The 20,835-nt window shown below is 43.7% G+C and overlaps 1 protein-coding gene across 1 annotated transcript in view; it reads right to left on the minus strand.

Moving 5' to 3' along the window:
• LOC134336812 (complement factor B-like) overlaps nt 1–20,835 on the minus strand; it is an 89,933-nt gene that overhangs the window by 48,209 nt on the left and 20,889 nt on the right. Inside the window, exons 3-9 of the mRNA XM_063031301.1 lie at nt 18,431–18,613; nt 12,330–12,500; nt 9,821–9,895; nt 8,240–8,364; nt 5,153–5,285; nt 2,909–3,037; nt 109–189 (exon numbers count right to left, since the gene is read on the minus strand). Coding sequence (XP_062887371.1) covers nt 109–189; nt 2,909–3,037; nt 5,153–5,285; nt 8,240–8,364; nt 9,821–9,895; nt 12,330–12,500; nt 18,431–18,613 — 897 coding nt within the window. The remainder of the gene's footprint in view (nt 1–108; nt 190–2,908; nt 3,038–5,152; nt 5,286–8,239; nt 8,365–9,820; nt 9,896–12,329; nt 12,501–18,430; nt 18,614–20,835) is intronic.

A 20,835-nucleotide genomic window follows, 5' to 3' on the forward strand; every position in this document is an offset into this window, starting at 1 on the left:
TTTATGATTGCAATTTTAACGAGTTAAAGTGTGCTCCATTGCCTTGCTTTGACAGAGGCAGCTTTGTGGACTTCAGGAGTGGGGGGAGGCAGGGAGAGTTGAACATACCGAGAATATTTGGCAAGTGCGAGAGCAGAGCTGAAATTTTATCTCTGACAGCAATAGGTGATGGTGCTCCATTGTATTTCCCTGTTGAAAGAAAAGAAAAACAACCTGCGTCACGTTGCAGTGTAAAATAACACAAATTGAAATGTTTCACGTCAAGAACTGTAACTGTAAGCAGAGCAGAAGTAATGGAGAGATGGTTCAAGTAAGCAAGAGAAAAGGTTAAGGTAACTTCATGCAAAAAAGTAACCACAACAATAACTTGCATTATATTGTAACCTTAAGATACGAGGCATGTTTGAATCCCTTCACGATGGTACAGTCAAAATAGAGTTAAGCAAAGGTTAAACAAGGTACTTGAGGAGTGTGTCGTGAAGATTAGGCGGGGGATTTGATCTCACTTCCGAGACGGAGAACTCCAGGGCAGCTGCCAGTGGCAAGGTGAGTGAGAAGCCTGGAGAAAGATTTTATTAAGGGAAGGGTGGAGGCAAGGGAGGTGCTGTGCGTCAGGAGGAGGTGGCCAGAAGGGATGAGCTGGAGCTAATGAAAGGTGCCAGACAGGGACTGTCTGGCTGAACATTGAGTCGGTCGTATGTGGAGGCCTCAGAAGCAAGCGGGCAAAGACAACCAAATTGCTACAATGCTGGAGAGAACAAGATAGAAAGTTGCCTCAAGGCATAACATGGTAATATAAATCCAAGAAGCCCCACTCAGCTTACAAGAGTTGGAAAACCTGTGGCCCGGTAGTTTCCAAAGGTAGTGGAGACGGTGAAGATTTTAGCAGAGGTTGGAAGAATGCCCACAATGATGGTCAACACTTGGGAACGGGATCAAGGGAGCAGAGGAGACAAGAACAGGCTCCTGTCAGAGAGGATATGGAAGGGAGATGGGGATTGATGTAGGAAATGTTTGGGTACAAGGTTACAGGTAAAGGGACGTCTATCCTGGTGGGTGATGTGGAGGAAGGGAAAAGCAAAGTGCCACTGTGAGAGAGCAGGAACTAATGAAGTCAAAAACTAGAAGCAAAATAGATCTAATTTGCTTAGGATTGCCCAAAGCATGCAACCAAATAGCTGTTACATACATAATTTAAAATGTACTGTACACAAACACAAGTTCCATCTGAGCCTTTCTGCATCTTTCCTTTCCCATCTCAGAGTGTAAGAGAGAGGAGTTTCCAAACTCGGTCACTACATGTCCCAGCACTTTCTACGTTCTCCCAGCCCCTTTCTGAGCAGTTCTTGTCTTCCCTGTTCCACTGACCTTGTTCCCAAATGTTGACCTTCACCTCCTATTGCCTGATATTGTTAAATAAAACTACAGAACAGACTAACTGGGTTGTTATATTCAACGTGTTCAATAGGTAGGTTTTGGATGACATGGAAATCCATGGTTGGGTAAAGAATGTGTAGTCGAGGCCAGGTCACTGAGTGGTGGGGTTGGCTTGAGGGTATGTATCGCTGACTTCTGACCTGTTTCTTACGTCATCATTCCATACTCTATGGGAGATGATGCTGCCATGCTGCCTATTTGCCTATAATGAAAATTATTCACTGTCAGTCACTGGAAATTATTTCATCATTATATTCAGTTGGAGTAGTATGTAACACATAATCCAAATCCAGGCAATTGGATGACAGAGTTGTAGCCTGATTGAATGAGGTTTATATGCACATTTGCAAATATAGACAGGCACAGAATCCCTCAAAAACAAGTATACTAGAAGAGTGAAGAGAGAGTGAAGAGGGAGGGGGAGGGGGAGGTAGAGGGAAAGATCTGAAATGTGCAGTGCCCAGTCACATGTGGCTGACCCAGACTGTTCAGTACCACAGCCAGAGGCAACCCCCACCTCAGGGGCCTGTTTGTGCGCAGTTTGCAAATTCTCCTTCAGATGGCATGGACCTCTCCTCAGTGCTCTTGGTTTCTTACTGTGAAGACCGGAGGTTTAATTGGACACAGTAACTCGTCCCTATTGTTCATAGCTGCTGGGGAAATTGGTGGGGTTGTTAGTGGATGTGTGTGAGAGGCAGGCTGATTTGAGACGCAAAGAGACTGCAGGTGCTGGAATCGGCGGCAACTAGCAATCGGCTGGAAGGACACAGCAGGCCAGGCAGCGTCTGTGGGGGAAGGAGCTGTTAACACTACAGGTCAAGAACCTGCACTAGTATTGAGGTCCTCCAGCAGGTTGTGAAGATGACAGGATATCTCTGAGAGCTGAATCGCTTCCTTCTAGGCCATAAGGAAATGTAATGTCCAATTTAATGAAGAGTTTGGATTAGCATTGGCATCTTAATTCAGCCTCGATCTTTCACCCACTTTAGGATGCACTAGTACTTCTTGGCAAATAATTTTCCTGACAGTCAGAAGTTACTAAAAGGAGATCATCCTCACCGCTGGCATCTCAGGCTGGAACGGAGGCCCCAATGGACAGGATTGAAAGGGGTGACAGAGGGTTAGAGACTCATCGATCACCATTTTGGGACAACCCACTCCACCATAAGCGGCATCTTCAAAAGGCAGAGCCTTAAGAAGATGGCATCCATCACTAAGGACCGTCACCTTCTTCTCATTACCACCATGAGGGAGAAGGTGCAGGAGCCCGAAGATCCAAACTCAACATGTTAGGGATACCTTCTTCTCTTCAGCTGAAAAGCCCATCAACACTACCTCACTATCCCCCTCTTTGGAAGATTAAAGAAATTTTAAAGTTTGTTTTATTTGTCACATGTACATCGAAATACCAAAAACATACAGTGAAATGTGTTGTTTGCATTAGTGACCAACACTGCCTGAGGAAACTCACCACTGGTGATGATGATAATAACTTGTTTCGGCATAGCTCGCCCTCTGTGAAGGTTCAAAGTTTCATTGATGTCTTTGTAAACGTATTCGAGGGCAAACCCCAATCTTCTTCCTTTGTCGTTGTAAAACTCTGACAAAAGAAGGAAAAGTTGCTTTAAAAGTCTTACTACAATGATGAAGACAGTAAATATCAATTTCTTGTCTCTCTCATTCTCCTTTCCAAATGTATTCAGAGACATTTGGAGCGTAACGGTAGCGTAGTAATTAGCACAGTACCAGCAACCCGAGTTCAATTCCCGGCACTGCCTGTAAGGGGTGTGTACGTTCTCCTACTGACTGCACGGGTTTCCTCCGGGTGCTCCAGTTTCCTCCCACAGTCCAAAGACATACCAATAGTTCTTGTAAACTGTCCCGTGATTAGGCTCAGATTAAATTGGGGGATTGCTGGACGGTGTGGCTCGAAGGGCATATTCTGCACTTTATGTCAATAAATAAACAAACAAACAAACAAAAAAAACACTTGTGTTCCAAACTGAAGGAGTAACATAAAAGGAAGGTTCAGTTTAGTGAAAGCCACATTTTTGTGACCTGTGACACTAGAATAGCAGCAGCAGCTGCCTCAACTTTACAGAGTTTATAAACATTATGATCTTGTAATTTATAACAAAAGGCCATTTAGCAACTAGATCATTTGAGCAGCCACAGGAATGAGCCAACTGCAGAAATAAAATTACTTTAGGATTATTGTAGGACTCGTTTTAGGATTATTGCATATGGGTGCATAATGGTCAGCAGATACGCCTAGCCCAAGGGCACTCTTTCTGCATTGAATGACTCCGCGACAAGTGGTTGACCAGACAGCCTTGGAAATGTGAAATCAGGATTTACTGCAAATATACTGGAAAAAAAATATACTGGAATAGCCCTCCCCCTCTATTCCCCACTCTGACCTTTTACCCCTTCTCACCTGCCTATCACTTCCTCGGGTCCCCTCCTCCTTCCCTTTCTCCTATGGTCCACTCGCCTCTCCTATCAGATTCCTTCTTCTCCAGCCTTTGACCTTTCCCACCCACCTGGCTTCACCTATCACCGTCCAGCTAGCCAATTTCCCCTCCCCCCACCTTTTAATTCAGGCATCTCCCCACTTCCCTCTCAGTCCTGAAGAGGGGCCTCAGCCTGAAACATTGACTGTTTATTCATTTCCGTCGATGCTGCCTGATCTGCTGAGTTCCTCCAGCATTTTGTGTGCGCTGCTTTGGATTTCCAGCATCTGCAGACTTTCTTGTGTATGTGATGTGTGTTACTGTCATGCAGGAAGTACAGAGAAGGCAGACAATAAGGGGCACTCTTTTTTACAGTACTCACTCAACCGCGCCAGCCTCCGGTGTTTGGATGCTCCGATTCTCTGGCTTATCGATAGCTGGCACCTTTACTTTAGAGATTCCGGCCTGCTCTGCTAATTGATGGCCATGTATTGGCACCAGGAGTTGAATATTTAAAGAGCAGCTAAACTCAGGTTTGGGGCTCAATTGTCAGCTCAACTTTGGTTCAAGTCTGCGATTGCATTTAGGATTTTTGTCTCATTTGGATTCTCATCTAGTCTTGTCAGGTTCTTGTCTAGCATCTAGCCAAGAACCCTGTTCTCGTCTCAGTCTCGAAATAGTGTCTCGCTTCTAGTCTCGGATACTCCAGCACCTGGTTCCTTACCATCCTCGCCTTAGCATTTTGCGGGAGAAATCTTCTTACATTTATCAGGTCAAATTGCTATCGTGTTGACTAAGTTTAATTTGGAGTCACTCCAAGAGATTCTTTATCTTTAGCCACTCTACAAAACAGATTTTGATAATTTTGCTGTTTGCTCTGTTGGTTTAGAGCAGACTTCCTTCTATGAGAACTGCACATCTTCCAACTTTGGTTGGCACAGCGGTTTCAAAAGCACTCTGTTCTTTTGTATCCCTGTTTCTCTGTCATATGCAGAGTGTGATCTCAATGATGTAGTCTGTATTTTTGTACGATCTGAGAGGTGCTACCAAGTAGTCTGTAAGCTCCTAATGAGCCTATTTTTCTCTTCTCCTCTATAAGTGAAATGTACTTCATCTCTTAGTCTTGTCTAAAGAGGATTTCCATTCCCCCAAAAAAAAACACAGCCTAAATTTACTTTTCCTGATGACAGTCTGACAAGCTGTGCACTCTCAGATTCTCCTGCCTTTCTTGCTCTTGCCACATAAGAATTGGTCCAACTTACCGCTGTACTGAAGGCCTTTAATCCTTTCTATCATCATCTCCACGGTAAGGCTTTCACTGATGTTTATGATTTTATGAGAAAAATATGCGAATGCAATACATTCAAAGCGGACTTTAACGTTAGCACCCGACATCTAAGAGAATGTAGGAAAGAGAATCCGTCAAACCAAACAGTCAATTTCATGTTCAAATTTCTCGAGAATATAGGAGACAATCAGCCCATCAATTCTACGTTGGCTGTCAGAGCAATCTCGGTCCTCCCACTTATTTCCTGAATTATATTTTATCTCACATGCTCATCGAATTCACCCTGGATTTTCCTCCTGCCAAGCCACACCAGGGATAATGTGTGGAATGTGCAAACTCCAGACTTAGACAACATTGGAAGTCAGCATCAAAACCTTTGTCACTAGAGCTGTGAGTTTATGCAGTTCTGGTTCCAATTTGCCTCTGTTCATGCTTGTAATGTCAAGACAAATGTAAAATAGTTTAAATTATGGGATACTTCTCAGATATTTCAATATAATTATTTTACAGGCAATTACACCGGAAGGAGTGCAGGAAAAATTTACAAGGATATTGCCATGACGTGAGTTATGGAGAGAGGCTGGACAGGCTAGGATGTCATTCCTTGGAGTGAAGAACCCTTGGCTACAACTTGGACTCTTTTGAGTTAGTGGTGCAGAGGAGGACACTAAACAAACTGTTATCCATTACGGACAATCAGGCACATTCTTTCCATGACCTACTGAATAAGCAGCGAGCACCTTTTCAAACAGACTCGTTCAGCTCCCCTGTCACAAGGATCGTTACAGAAAATCTTTCCTACCTGATGCAATAAGCATATACAACAGTTCATCTCTGTGCGACAGGAGAACACACATCATAGTACAATACAACACACACCAAAGTTGCTGGTGAACGCAGCAGGCCAGGCAGCATCTCTAGGAAGAGGTACAGTCGACGTTTCGGGCTGAGACCCTTCGTCAGGACTAACTGAAGGAGAGCTAGTAAGAGATTTGAAAGTGGGAGGAGGAGGGGAGATCCAAAATGATAGGAGAAGATAGGAGGGGGAGGGATGGAGCCAAGAGCTGGACAGGTGATTGGCAAAAGGGATATGAGAGGATCATGGGACAGGAGACCCAGGGAGAAAGAAAAGGGGGAGGGGGGGAAACCCTGAGGATGGGCAAGGGGTATAGTCAGAGGGACAGGGAGAAAAAGGAGAGAGAGAGAGAGAAAGAATGTGTGTATATAAATAAATAACGGATGGGGTACGAGGGGGAGGTGGGGCATTAGCGGAAGTTAGAGAAGTCAATGTTCATGCCATTAGGTTGGAGGCTACCCAGACGGAATATAAGGTGTTGTTCCTCCAACTTGAGTGTGGCTTCATCTTTACGGTAGAGGAGGCCGTGGATAGACATGTCAGAATGGGAATGGGATGTGGAATTAAAATGTGTGGCCACTGGGAGATCCTGCTTTCTCTGGTGGACAGAGTGTAGGTGTTCAGCAAAATGATCTCCCAGTCTGCGTCGGGTCTTGCCAATGTATAGAAGGCCACAACGGGAGCACTGGACGCAGTATATCACCCCAGCCGACTCACAGGTGAAGTGTTGCCTCACCTGGAAGGACTGTCTGAGGCCCTGAATGGTGGTGAGGGAGGAAGTGTAAGGGCAGGTGTAGCACTTGTTCCACTTACAAGGATAAGTGCCAGGAGGGAGATCAATGGGGAGGGATGGGGGGGATGAATGGACAAGGGAGTCGCGTAGGGAGCGATCCCTGCGGAAAGCAGAGAGGTGGGGAGGGAAAGATGTGCTTAGTGGTGGGATCCCGTTGGAGGTGGCGGAAGTTACGGAGAATAATATGTTGGACCCGGAGGCTCCAGCAACTGCAGAATTCTGTGTGTGTGTGTGTGTGTGTGTGTGTGTGTGTGTGTGTGTGTGTGTGTGTGTGTGTGTGTGTATGTGTGATAGTACAATAGTCTGTTTATTATTTTGTACATTATTATTGTATATATTATTATTCTGTACTTTATTAGTTAAGCCTGCACACTGCTAAGTGTGTTTTTAAATGTTGCTGCTGTAATGAAAGAATTTCCCACTCGGGATCAATAATGTACTTACTATTATTATTATTATTATTATTACTATTTAATTATTTATGGTTTTATTACTATTTAATTATTTATGGTGCAACTGTAACGAAAACCAATTTCCCCCGGGATCAATAAAGTATAACTATGACTATTATTATTAAGATGGAGAGGTGATCTAAGGTTATAAAGTGTATAAAATCACCAAGGGGATAGAGTGAATGTCCTCACACAGAAAATGCTGGAGGAACTCAGCCGGTCAGGCAGCATCTATGGCAATGAATAAACACTCAACGTTTTAGGCCGAGACATTTCATCAGAACTGGAAATGAAGGGGGAGATGGCAGAATGAAAAAATGGGAGGGGGGAGGTGAAGGAGGGTAGCTGGAAGGTGATTGTTGAAGCCAAGTGTGTGGGAAAGATGAAGGGCTGGAGATGAGGGGATCTGACAGGAGAGGAGAGTGGAGCATATGAGAAAGGGAAGGAGGAGGGGACCCAGGGGAAGGTGGTAGGCAGGTGAGAAGAGGTAAGAGGCCAGATGAGGGAATAGAGAAGAGGGGAGGGGGAGAGAATTTTTTTCCTCAAAAGGAGACATCTATATTCATGCCATCAGGTTGGAGGCTACCCAGACAGAATATAAGGTGTTGCTCCTCCACCCTGACGGTGGCCTCATCTTAGCACAAGAGGAGGCCATGGACAGGCATGTTGGAACGGGAATGGGAATGGGAATTAAAATGCTTGGCCACCGGGAGGCATGTGTATGTTGCTCAAGAGCTCCAGTATCTGCAGTTTCTCTTATGCACGTGTGACTGTTGGTAAGACAGTTTTCAGCATTTTCTATGTGTTACTCTGGAATTCCAGCAGCTCTTGCGTTTATGGTTGTCATTTTATTCCAGACTATTTGTCCTCGCCCAGTTATGGTCAGATTAATCCTGAGCCTCCGAGATTTTGGAACACATTTCTTTTGAAACCGGTGTGAGTTTGAAGAGTTACACTTGCCCTCTTGATGAAAGTTGTGGCAAAGTCAAAAGTCTTGTTGAAGTTTTCATTGGTAAGTCTTCCTGAAACTTCGAGGACGAAGTAGATATCGAACCCACTCACGTGTTCCTTTTCAGAACTAAACTCTGCAGAAATAAAAGCAGATCTAATCAGATTCGCTTCAGTATAATTTGGACACCAGGTCTCACTACAGGAAGCATTTAGGAGCATTATTTGAGGTTCCCAAGTTTGTTATAATGTCAGAGCTGGGAATAGTTCCCTGATGATTGCATTCAGATAGGGGATAGTTCAACTGCATTCAGAACTTCGCGACAAAATAAACAGTCTTTGCCGATAGCCAGCAAGTGACGTATGGACTGGAACACGATAAGTAACATCAATGTCTACCTCCAAAACCTACCCATGGCATTACTATTCCTGAATCACCACCATTTCCACCCTGGAAGTCGCCATTGAAGAGAAACACAAATGGATTAGCCATGTATGTTTGCAGAGCATATCTGAGACAAGGTATCCTGTAGTAAGCGATTCACCTCTTAACACCCCAAGGTACCAGTCCAGATCCAGATGGAACAATCTGCAGATCAAGACTGCTCCAACAACACTCAACAACATGTACCCATTCAGGACAACGCAATGCGTTTGATTGGAACCTCATCTACCATACTGAATATTCATTACCATCAGCCACGGGGCAGTGTGAATGCAGTTCACACCATCTGCAGAGTGTACTCCCGTGACCAGCACAGACTGCTTCAGCAGCTCCTTTCAAGCGCAACCTCCTGTTGTCAGAAGGACAAGTGATTGAGACTATCATCTGCAGGTTCCGCTCCTTTTCATAATCAATCCTGAATGTAAAAATTCCTTTCATCTGTGAGTCTAAGTCTTTCCCCAAGAACACTGTACCTTCACCAGAAGAGCAACAGCCACTCACCAGCATCTTCTCATGAGCCAGCTGGCCATGGGAAACCAGTTGTGGCCTTGCCAGAGATATCCAGCAACATGCAAAATGAACAACACACCAAGCCCTCATTGCTTCCAGGTGGAGCTGTAGTGATTGGGGAGGCTCCTCAGGAACACAAGTCCAGGTCAGAATACTCTGGACCAACTATCCCATGGATTTTCCTTACAATTGATTCTATTGATTGTCTACTTAGAACTTTCTGTATCGCTTTGGTTTCAAAATAAACTTGATACTTGTAACGCACAGACAGGAAGGTTGTGATTTAGTCTGTCCCTTCAGGTCAACTTCTCTCACATGAAACACCAACACATCACAATTAAATATTTTTGGGAAAAAAACAGGCAGAATTTTCCTCCTGTTTCTCATATAACTCTCTCAGGAAGGAACCTAAATCGGGGGAGAGGGGGTGGAAACCCTCCAATGGCAGTTGGTTTTGAACGGGCTATAGAAAGTATAACTTCAGATCAGTTTTGTCCAAAAAGTCCTAACCCATGAATCTAAACGGTAGATGAAGTTTGCAGCCATACTCCTTATCCAGATTCTAATCTGCCCACGAGTGGCAGCATAGAAGATCAATTAGTAATGACAATGATGAAAGTAAGCAATGGAAGTCCTACCAGCGTTGCGTATCGTTGACTCCAAGACATCCAGTTCTCTCGCCACATCCTTCACATTATCAAAAGCATTTTTGCCTGTTTAACAATGGAATGCGGAATTTAACAACCAGGCGGAGAGAGGTTTTGTTGTCTGCTGTTTAACAAAAATTACTTTGTCATATAATAGGCTGCATGTCTTAGCTTTGCATCAATTCTTAATCCTCACACTATTGGCCCTAATAGATCTATTCGCCTAATAGATCGTTATGATTGAAACCTGCTGAAATGTTCCGAAAGGCTCTGAGCTCTTTTTAAATCATGCACTGCCTCACCAACAAGCAACCACTCACGACGATTGAAGCACACCCTTGATTAAAGCCCAAGAACAACTTGGTCTCACTGATGTAGAGGAGGCTACATTGGGAGCACCAAATACAATAGGTGACCCCCAACAGTGAAGTGTTGCCTCACCTGGAAGGACTGCTTGGGGCCCTGAATGGAGGCAAGGGAGCATGTCTAGTGCTTCTTCCGCTTGCAGGGATAACTGCTGGGAGGGAGATTAATGGGGAGGGACAAATTGATAAGGAGATTACGGAGGGAGCAATCCCTGTGGAAAGCGGAGAGAGACGGGAGGATGCTGTTGAAGATGGCAGAGGTTGTGGAGACTGATGCAGGGGCACATGGGGCGGCAGGTGAGGACAAGAAGAACTCATTCCCTGTTAAGGCAGCGGAAAGATGGGATGAGGGCAGATGTCCGGAAAATGGAGGAGATGTGGGTGAGAGAAGCAGCAATGGTGGAGGAAGGGAAATCCCATTCTTTGAAGAAAGATAACATCTCTTATGTTCTGGGACCTCATCTTCTTGCCGCCTTAACACTTCCACTTCCTTTCTATCCATTCTTGTTTACTCTAATTTCTCTGCTGGAAAACTAACCATATTCTTTTCTATGCCAGGTACCCCAGTTGAACTTCTGTTCAACATATCTGCACAATACTCTTCAACCACTCCCAGCTGGAGGTTTCCCATTCTGAACTTTGGTGTCAGCTGAGGCTCATGCGTAGCATTCCCTCTGGGCCAGATGTGATTAGTTCTAGTCCAGGTTAGTCGAGCGTTTGTGCAAATTTGGCACTCTAAAGCTCTACCAAGAAAAGTTTGAATGGTCATAGAGGTTATTGCTTGTGCAGTAGATGTAAAAGATGCATGGCATTATTTTCATAAAGAGCAGGCAGGTTAAAAGTTCCAAGTTCAAAGTACATTTATTATCAAAGTATGTATAAATTGTACAACCTTGAGATTTGTCTGCCTACAGGCAGCCATGAAGTAAGAAACCCGAAAGAACCCAAGACCAACATGCAATCCGCAGAGAGGGGGGAAAAAAATACAAATCATGCGAACAATAAAAGCAAGCAACAGCATTCAGAACCAACCAAATTGAGTCCATGGGCCCAGAGCCCCAAGTAGCCAGAGTAGGCCCATAGCCTCAGTCTCAATTCAGCAAACGGCAGGACCAATCACTGTGAGGCTTGCAGACACGGCTGAGACACCGCAGAGAGGGGAGTAAACATCGAGAGAGCGCGAGGTTAACACCTGCATCCTTCACATCACCAAAACATGATCTACTTATTGATGGTTCTGGTATGTGGTACTGATAAGATTCCTTTAAATCATTGAACACTAAAGGTCAGGAACAGGCCCTTGGGCTATGATGTTGTGGTGAGCTAATTAAGCTAGACTACCTAAAGTAATCCCTTCTGCTGATACAAGGTTCTTGTCTTTCCATTCTTGGCACAATGCAAGAGCCTCTAAAACACCTTTATAGCATTTGCCTCCATTGCCACCAGCAGCTGTGTATTCCTGACACCCTCCATCCTCTGTGTAAAAAATACTTCCCCTGCACCTTTGAACTTGCATCCTCTCACCTTCAATGCATGCCCTCTAGTATTAGACATTTTTACCCTGGGAAAAAGATGATGGAATTGTACAGTACTGTGTAACATTTTGGGCATCTAAGATTTTTTTAAGTAAGGTTTCGGATGGTATGACTGCCACAGAGCCCTGATCTCAACATCATTGAGGCTGTCTGGGATTACCTGGACAGCCAAAGAACCGTGGTAAATTCTCCGAAATTCTTGGAACAACCTACTGGCCGATTTTCTTATAAAACTGCATGACAGTGTACCTAAGAGAATTGATGTAGTTTTAAAGACAAAGGATGGTCACACCAAATATTGATTTGATTTAGTTTTTTTACTGTTTGCTGCTCTTTATAGTAATTTTTTGATATTTAGAAACTTCCCATTTCATTATTTTTGAAAGCATCTTCACTTTACTGATTTTTTTTACATATGCCTAAGACTTTTGCACAGTACTGTATATTACAAAGTTCTTAATTGGCTGTAAAGAAATGCAGGAAGCCTTAACAACATAAGGACTTTTTTCTTAGAGGTCTATATCCGAAGTTCCATATTGCAATGTCATCAGATAACTGCTTGATTAATATACTAAAAGAGATAATATATATAAATTGTACTTTCACACCGAGGCTCCACTCCAGACCACTGGCCAGATTCCAAGCATTTACGTTTTGATGAACCTCGTAATATGTATTCACCACAGTCATACTCTACAATTGAAAGGACATCAAAATTGTTGCCGTTTCTTCTTGAACCAAAGGGCGTTCCAGGGTTGGGGCAGAATGTTCCTAAAGAGAGAAGGTAGACAATTAGAAACTTTTTAATTAAAAAAACAGTTCTACAATTTGAGAATATCTTGTCTAAGTCATTAAGATACTTGATGGTGGTGACTGTTGAGTGTTCTGTGTTAGAACTGGAATAACTTCTCACAATTGATTTTAAGTAGCTTCAGTTTGTTTTGTAACCATATAACCATATAACAATTACAGCATGGAAACAGGCCATCTCGGCCCTTTTAGTCCGTTTTGATACTGGTTTATTACTGAGAAACAGTGAAAAAGTTTGTTTTGCAAGTCATCTGCACAGATCATCTCAAAACTTTAATGCTTTGAGGTAGTACAAGGGATAGGCAAAAATAGAATGCAGAATATAGTATTACCGTTACAGTTATAGATGGAGTGTAGTGCGGATACACAAAGAGATGCTAGGGCCATGGTGTGGTAGACTGTGAGGTTAGGAGTTCATCTTTAAAATACAAGAGATCTGTTCAATGGCAGGAAAGAAACTGTCCGAGAGCCTGGTGCTGCATGCTTTTAAGATTTTCGTTTTATCCCCCAATGGAAGAGAGGAGAAGGGAGAATGTTCAGGATGGGAGGGGTCTGATTATGCTGGCTACTTGTCTGAGGCAGTGAGAAGTGTAGGCAAAGTCCAAGGAGGGAAGGCTGGTTTCTGTGTCTACTTCTGTCTCTCGCTTCTTGTGGTGTTGGGGAGAGCAGTAGCTTTACCAAGCTATACATCTCTGAAAATTGGTGAGGATCGGTATGGCTATACTGAATTTCCTTAACCTTTTGAGGAAGTTGACATGATAGTGCACTTCCTTGGCCATAGAATTGATCTGGTTGGATCAGGACAAGCTAGGAATTTGATGCTCTTAACTATCTCCATATCATCACTAAGGGCATGTTTCGCAGGCATTAAGGGAAAGGTTGTTGTCATGAAGCACAGCTAGGTCAGGCAATGAGTAGAGTAAATCCCCTCCACAGCTTCCCATACTCTTGCCATTCCCTAGCAGGATAACCTCATAGTCACTTCAAATGTACTGAAGACTTCCATAGTGTTATTTCGGAATTAAATTGTTGATAATCCATTTTTCCATTGTGGAACTTGACCTCTTCAGAGTTTGGTTTAAATCTCCCTAACTAACTCCATCTAGGAAACTTAAAAACATTCTGATTGCATAGTTTGTAGAACTGAAATAGGGAGAAGCTTGCTGCCAAAGTTATTTTAAAACCACAACACGAGAGAGTCTGCAGATGCTGGAAATTCAAGCAACACACACAAAATGCTGATGGAACGCAGCATCTACAGGAAGAAGCGCAGTCGACGTTTTGGGTCGAGACCCTTCGTCAGGACTAACGGAAAAAAGAGATAGTATGAGATTTGAAAGTATCCCTTTTGCCAATCAACTTCCCAGCTCTTGGCTCCATACCTCCCCCTCCTGTCTTCTCCTATCATTTCGTGTCTCCCCCTACCCCTCCCACTTTCAAATCTCTTACTATCTCTTTTTTCTGTTAGTCCTGATGAAGTGTCTCGGCCCGAAACATCGACTGTACTTTTTCCTATAGATGCTGCCTGGCCTGCTGTGTTCCACCAGCATTTTGTGTGTGTTGCCAAAGTTATTTACTTCCTTGAACTCAGAAAATACAATTCTCACCAAATGACACTTCCTACAGACTTTAGTCGAATAAATGCTCCAGTTCACTATTTTTGGTGTCATTGCAATTTTGTTCATCGTGCTAGCGCCATTTGAGAAAGTCACATAAAAAGTAAGAACTTCTCTGTAAGACTTTCACAGAGCAGTGCAGCCAGGTGTCCTGCTGGTACTGATGTTGAAGGTTTCTGAAGATTTCTATGTTAATTTGATGCAAGTTCTCAGAGCTATAACCCTATTAACTTAGTCAGTGCAATCTCATAAGTAAACTCTTAAAGGGATAGCAACACACATCAAAGTTGCTGGTGAACGCAGCAGGCCAGGCAGCATCTCTAGGAAGAGGTGCAATCGACGTTTCAGGCCGAGACCCTTCGTCAGGACTAACTGAAGGAAGAGTGAGTAAGGGATTTGAAAGTTGGAGGGGGAGGGGGAGATCCAAAATGATAGGAGAAGACAGGAGGGGGAGGGATGGAGCCAAGAACTGGACAGGTTGATAGGCAAAAGGGATACGAGAAGATCATGGGACAGGAGGTCCGGGAAGAAAGACAATGGGGGGGGGGGACCCAAAGGATGGGGAAGGGGTATATTCAGAGGGACAGAGGGAGAAAAATGAGAGTGAGAGAAAGAATGTGTGTATAAAAATAAGTAACAGATGGGATACGAGCGGGAGGTGGGGCATTAGTGGAAGTTAGAGAAGTCAATGTTCATGCCATCAGGTTGGAGGCTACCCAGACGGAATATAAGGTGTTGTTCCTCCAACCTGAGTGTGGCTTCATCTTTATAGTCGAGGAGGCCGTGGATAGACATATCAGAATGGGAATGGGATGTGGAATTAAAATGTGTGGCCACTGGGAGATCCTGCTTTCTCTGGCGGACAGAGCGTAGGTGTTCAGCAAAGTGGTCTCCCAGTCTGCGTCGGGTCTCCCCAATATATAAAAGGCCACATCGGGAGCACCGGACGCAGTATATCACCCCAGCCGACTCACAGGTGAAGTGTTGCCTCACCTGGAAGGACTGTTTGGGGCCCTGAATGGTGGTAAGGGAGGAAGTGTAAGGTCATGTGTAGCACTTGTTCCGCTTACACGGATAAGTGCCAGGAGGGAGATCAGTGGGGAAGGATGGGGGGGACGAATGGACAAGGGAGTCGCGTAGGGAGTGATCCCTGCGGAATGCAGAGAGAGGAGGGGAGGGAAAGATGTGCTTAGTGGTGGGATCCCATTGGAGGTGGCTTAAAGGGATATATCATAATTCCATCAACACCCTTCCAGTAATTGGGGTATATTGCTGTTGAGTGAACGTATGCTGTTACGGAGGCACAGGATGAGGGGAGATCTCAGTGAAACCTATTGGAAAAGCCTGGATAGAGTGGGCACGAGAGGATGCTTCCATTAGTAGAAAAGTCTAGGTTCTTCAGAATAAAGGGATGTCCCTTTAAAACTGAGATGAAGAGGAATTTCTGCAGCCAGAGGTTAGTGAAACGATGGACTTTGTTGCTATTTGAGCAAGAAACAACAGCTGATAGAGTGATGTTGCAGCAACAACCTAACACTTAACTTCAATAAAACCAAAGAATTGACTGTGGACTTCAGAAAGGGTAAGACAAGGGACCACACACCAGTCCTCATCGAGGGATCAGAAGTGGAAAGGGTGAGCATTTTCAAATTCCTGGGTGTCAACATCTCTGAAGATCTATCCTGGGCCCAACACATCAATGCAGTTACAAAGAAGGCACAAAAGCAGCTATATTTCCTTAGGAGTTTGAGGAGATTTGGTATGTCATCAAAGACACTCGCAAATTTCTACAGATGTACTGTGGAGAACATTCTAACTGGTTGCATCACCATCTGGTACGGAGAGGCCACTGCACAGGATTGAAATAACCTGCAGGGAGTTGCAAACACAGCCAGCTCCATCATGGACACTGGCCTCCCCAGCATCCAGGACAGGACATCTTCAAGGACCGATGCCTCAAAAAGGCAGCACCCATCATTAAGGACCCCTGTCACCCGGGACATGCCCTCTTCTCATTGCTACCATCAGGGTGGAGGTACAGGAGCCTGAAGGCTCACACTCAGTGGATTCAGGAATAGCTTCTTCCCCTCTGCCATCCGATTTCTGAAGGGATATTGAACCCACGAACAATACCTCACTACTTTTTTTTCTCTTTCTGCACTACTTATTTAATGTAATGTTTTAAATACATATATACTTCTTACTGTAATTTAGCAGTTTTATTATTTTATATTACAATGTTCTGCTGCCACAAAACAGCAGATTTCATAACATATGCCCATGATATTAAACCTGTTTCCGATTCAGAGAATGAAGACCTCACCAAAAATGTGGAGACAGATTTTTTTTCAATGGGCTATAATGCCCAGTAATACACCCTAAAATGTGTGCAAAATTGCTCTTCTGCAGGTTAATTTCATTTTCAAAAGTTAAACACCTTTTTCAGATTGAATAATTTTCTCGCCCAAGTTATTCTGTTCACATTCTGCTGGTAATTTCAGATACCAAATGATCTTCTCCTTCTTGAATTTCCAACTCTTTGCCAGTCTTTTCCACCAGCATACATCACCCATATGTTTTATTCCATCTCTTTGCCCTCCACCTTAGCACAGAGCATGCTTTGAGTTTTTCCTGTTGATTCTCCTCTTCCCTGCATTTCTGGGAGGCTCCGCCATTGAGGGGTTTCCCATACAGTGACTGACTTCACCATTGTGCCTACAAGAACCCAGTAGAGTTCCCGGCTTTGCTGCAGTGGTAAGGTACCCACTCCCTGAATGCTCAGCTCCTGATAGGTGACGGGAGGGAGTTCTGGGCAGCGGAGTGGCACAACGAGGAGAGCTGCTGCCTTGTTGTCCCAGCTATCTGGGTTCAGACCTGACCTCCGATGCTGTCTGTGCAGAGTCTGCATGCTCTCCCTGTGAACAGGAAGGTTTCCTCCGGGTGACCTGGTTTCCTCCCACATGCCAAATACTCTCAGATTGGTAGATTAATTGGGCACCATAAGTCTCACCTAGTATGTAGATGAGAGGTAGTGTTTGAGGAAAGTTGATAGGAATGTGGAGAGAAGTCAGTTGGATATTGAATCTGGACTTGGTTCACGTATAAACCAGAACCATTAAGTTTGCCAAAGAATTATTATGATCATTTAATTACCATAAGTCAACCTTTTATAACAAGTTAAACATTTCTATTGACCATAAGACCATAAGATATAGGAGCAGAAGTAGGCCATTCAGCCCATCGAGTCTGCTCTGCTATTCAATCATGGGCTGATCCAATTCTTCCAGTCATCCCCACTCCCCTGCCTTCACCCCATACCCTTTGATGCCCTGTCTAATCAAGAACATATTGCTATAGTGTTCAAACAGAAATCGGTATGATATGTCTTTAGAGTGATTTTTAGATTTAGGACATATACATTCAGCAATTGACTTTGGCTACCTGTCCTCACAACTGAAGATGTATTGTGGATTTAATTTGGAGTGCAGCTCTGCACAAAGGGTTCCTAAAGGCAGTGAATCGCAGACCAGACAATGCTGATTAAAATTCATTTGGATGTCCTTGGTGTGCGTGTGAATATGGAGGTGTGAAGTTTCTGTGTAGATTCAAAGAAAGCATTGTCCATACGTTGTAAATATGGAATTGTCATTTGATGTTTGTCACATAAAGTACCGAGCCCCACGTTGGGCGGCAGACCTTTCCACCGAAAGCATCTCCATATGATGCCTGCTGTACCTTGTTTTGTCAAATAAAGAGGCTGCTTTGTACCTACCAGAACTTTTCTCTGGTGACTTCATTCACGCAACAACTGTGTCGTACCAAACAACTGACAATGTCGCTGTCAAATCAAATTCTGTGTTGATGACACTTAGAAGTTTCTAAGTGCATTTCTACACATAAAGTAGTCATCTGCTTCTCGTGAATTAACCCAAGGTCTCTTTTATTTATTGATTGATTGAGATACAGTGAGGAATATGCCCTTCTGGCCCTTCAAGCCGTGCTGCCCAGAAACCCCCAAATTAATCCTAGTCCAATCACAGGACAATTTACAACCGGTGGGAGGAAACCAGAACACCTGGAGGAAACACACACAGTCACAGGGAGAACATTCAAGCTCCTTACAGGCACTCTTCAATACAATGACTCCTTAGGTACAACTTGGATTATGCCGTACATTTCTAGCAGGAGATCACACATTCAGTCTCTAAAAGTAAACTTAAATCTTAAACCACTATGCTTATTAAACCACGGAAATATAAGATAAAAAATAAATACTTAAACTGCTGCATCTGGGCACTTTGCCACTCCATTGACCATTTGGCAAACAGGTGCTCGAAGCTGAACCGGCCAGCTGGAATCCATCCAAGCAATGAAATTTGACGGTTTTATTAAATGTGTAGCTGTCTTGAGGAGGACTGTACGTTCCAAATCTTAAAGAAGGAACAGGGCAAAATATTGCTGCAAAATAAACCAGGTGAAAATTAAGAATGGTTACATCGAGAACCATATCATTTACTGCATGGAATAATAATTACACTGTGGAGACACAAGAAACTACAGGTGCTGGAATCTGAAACAACAAAATAATCTCCAGAGAAACCTAATGAAAAGAATTGGAACACTCACAACATGCTGGAGGAACTCAGCGGGTCGGGTAGCATCCGTGGAAAAGATCGGTCGATGTTTCGGGCCGGAACCCTTCGTCAGGACTCCGGCCCGAAATGCCAACCGATCTTTTCCACGGATGCTGCCCAACCTACTGAGTTCCTCCAGTGTGTTGTGAGTGTTGCTTTGACCCCAGCATCTGCAGATTATTTTGTGAAAAGAATTGGAGTTACTTCACATTGAAACCCTGCATCAGGACCATGTTGAGAATGTTTTTGGAGATGTAAGTGGTGGGGCAAAATGTACCAGAGTTTGAAATCTCATGTATCAAAAAATATATTGTGTTCCAGGGAATAATTAAAGGATATAATGAAACAAAGGGAAGGAACTCTATTGTTGGGCCAGTCGTGAGCTGTGGTTCAAAGGAAGGACCATACTGTATATAACAAAAGCATTATTGGAATTACTTGCAGGGGGACTTTCATAATTAGGGCATAGATTACAACTTAACTTACCGAGGATAGCAATGCTTTATACTTTATACTTTATACTTTATTGTCACTAAACAATTGATACTAGAACGTACAATCATCGATATTTGATTCTGCGCTTCCCGCTCCCTGGATTACAAATCGATAGTAAATATTAAAAATCTAAATTATAAACCATAAATAAGAAATATAAAAATGGAAAGTAAGGTAGTGCAAAAAAACCGAGATGTAGGTCCGGATATTTGGAGGGTACGGCCTCCGAATATCCAGACCTGACTATCTGGAAAGACTAGATTCTGTTAGCACCACACACTGTACTAGGTTAGAGAGCAATCATTTGCAATGAGAGCCTTGAAAGTTTCAAAGGCATTTAAAAAAAAGCAAAGTTTTGAGCTGGGATATTCTACAAATCACTTGTTCATTATGTGCCATGTCATATGACATGGACGATCATGGTCTTTCCATGACTGTGATTGTCCTTGGCAAATTTTTCAACTGAAGTGGTTTGCCTTTGCCTTATTCTGGGCAGTGTCTTTACAAGACAGGTGACACCCCCCTCCCTCCCCCAAACTATTATCAATACTCTTTAGAGATTGTCTGCCTGGCATCAGTGGTCACATAACCAGGACTTGTGTTATGCACCAGCTGCTCATACGACCATCCACCACCTGCTCTCATGGCTTCACATTACTCTGATCGGCGTACTAAGCAGGTGCTACACCTTGCCCAAGGGTGACCTGCAGACTAGCAGAGGGAAGGAGTGCCTTACACCTCCTTTGGTAGAGACGTATCTCGACCCTGCCACCCAGTTCTACAAATAACCACGCATAAATTGTTAGATTTGACATTGGATTAAAACAACAAAACTGTGTTGTAGGTAAAACACCAGACTGTTGCAGATCTACATTGTTAAAGAATTCTCTCAGGGATGGAGTCTGTGATTATAGTGAGCACTTTGAAATAAGAACAATAATCTTGATGTTTGAAGTCAGGGGTTACTTTGGAGAGGGTTGTGGTAAAAGAAAGACTAATGCTAATTTTAGGAAATGTGGATTCAAAGAGAGTCAGTCAGGAAAGCAGAAAGCTATATTTTATAACACTTTCTCAAAAGGAAAGAAAATTAATCCAACTACTCAGAGAGGAGAACAAGGGATGGTATGTGAAGGATAACGGCAGGGTGGTGTAGTGGTTAGCACAACGCTTTACAGTATCAGTGACATGGGTTCAATTCCCCCCACTGCCTGTAAGGAGTTTGTACATTCTCCCCGTGACGGGGTGGGTCTCCTCCGGGTGCTCTGATTTCCTCCCAGCATCCAAAGACGTGCTGGTCGGTAGGTTAATTGGTCATTGTAAATTGTCCCGCGATTGAGCTGGGGTTAAATTGGAGATCGCTGGGCAGCGCAGCTCGAAGGGACGGAAGGGCCTGTTACACATAATAAACTAGTAAAAATGAATAGATGGATCAGAGGTGACTAACAAAAGCAGACAGCCCAGAATAAAGATAGAACTGGGAAGAGATGAGTGTTTATTTATTCATTTATTTTATTTAGAGATACAGCACGGAACAAGATCTTCCAGCCCAGT

Source organism: Mobula hypostoma, chromosome 23, assembly GCF_963921235.1.
Source record: "Mobula hypostoma chromosome 23, sMobHyp1.1, whole genome shotgun sequence".
Lineage (NCBI taxonomy): Eukaryota > Metazoa > Chordata > Chondrichthyes > Myliobatiformes > Myliobatidae > Mobula > Mobula hypostoma.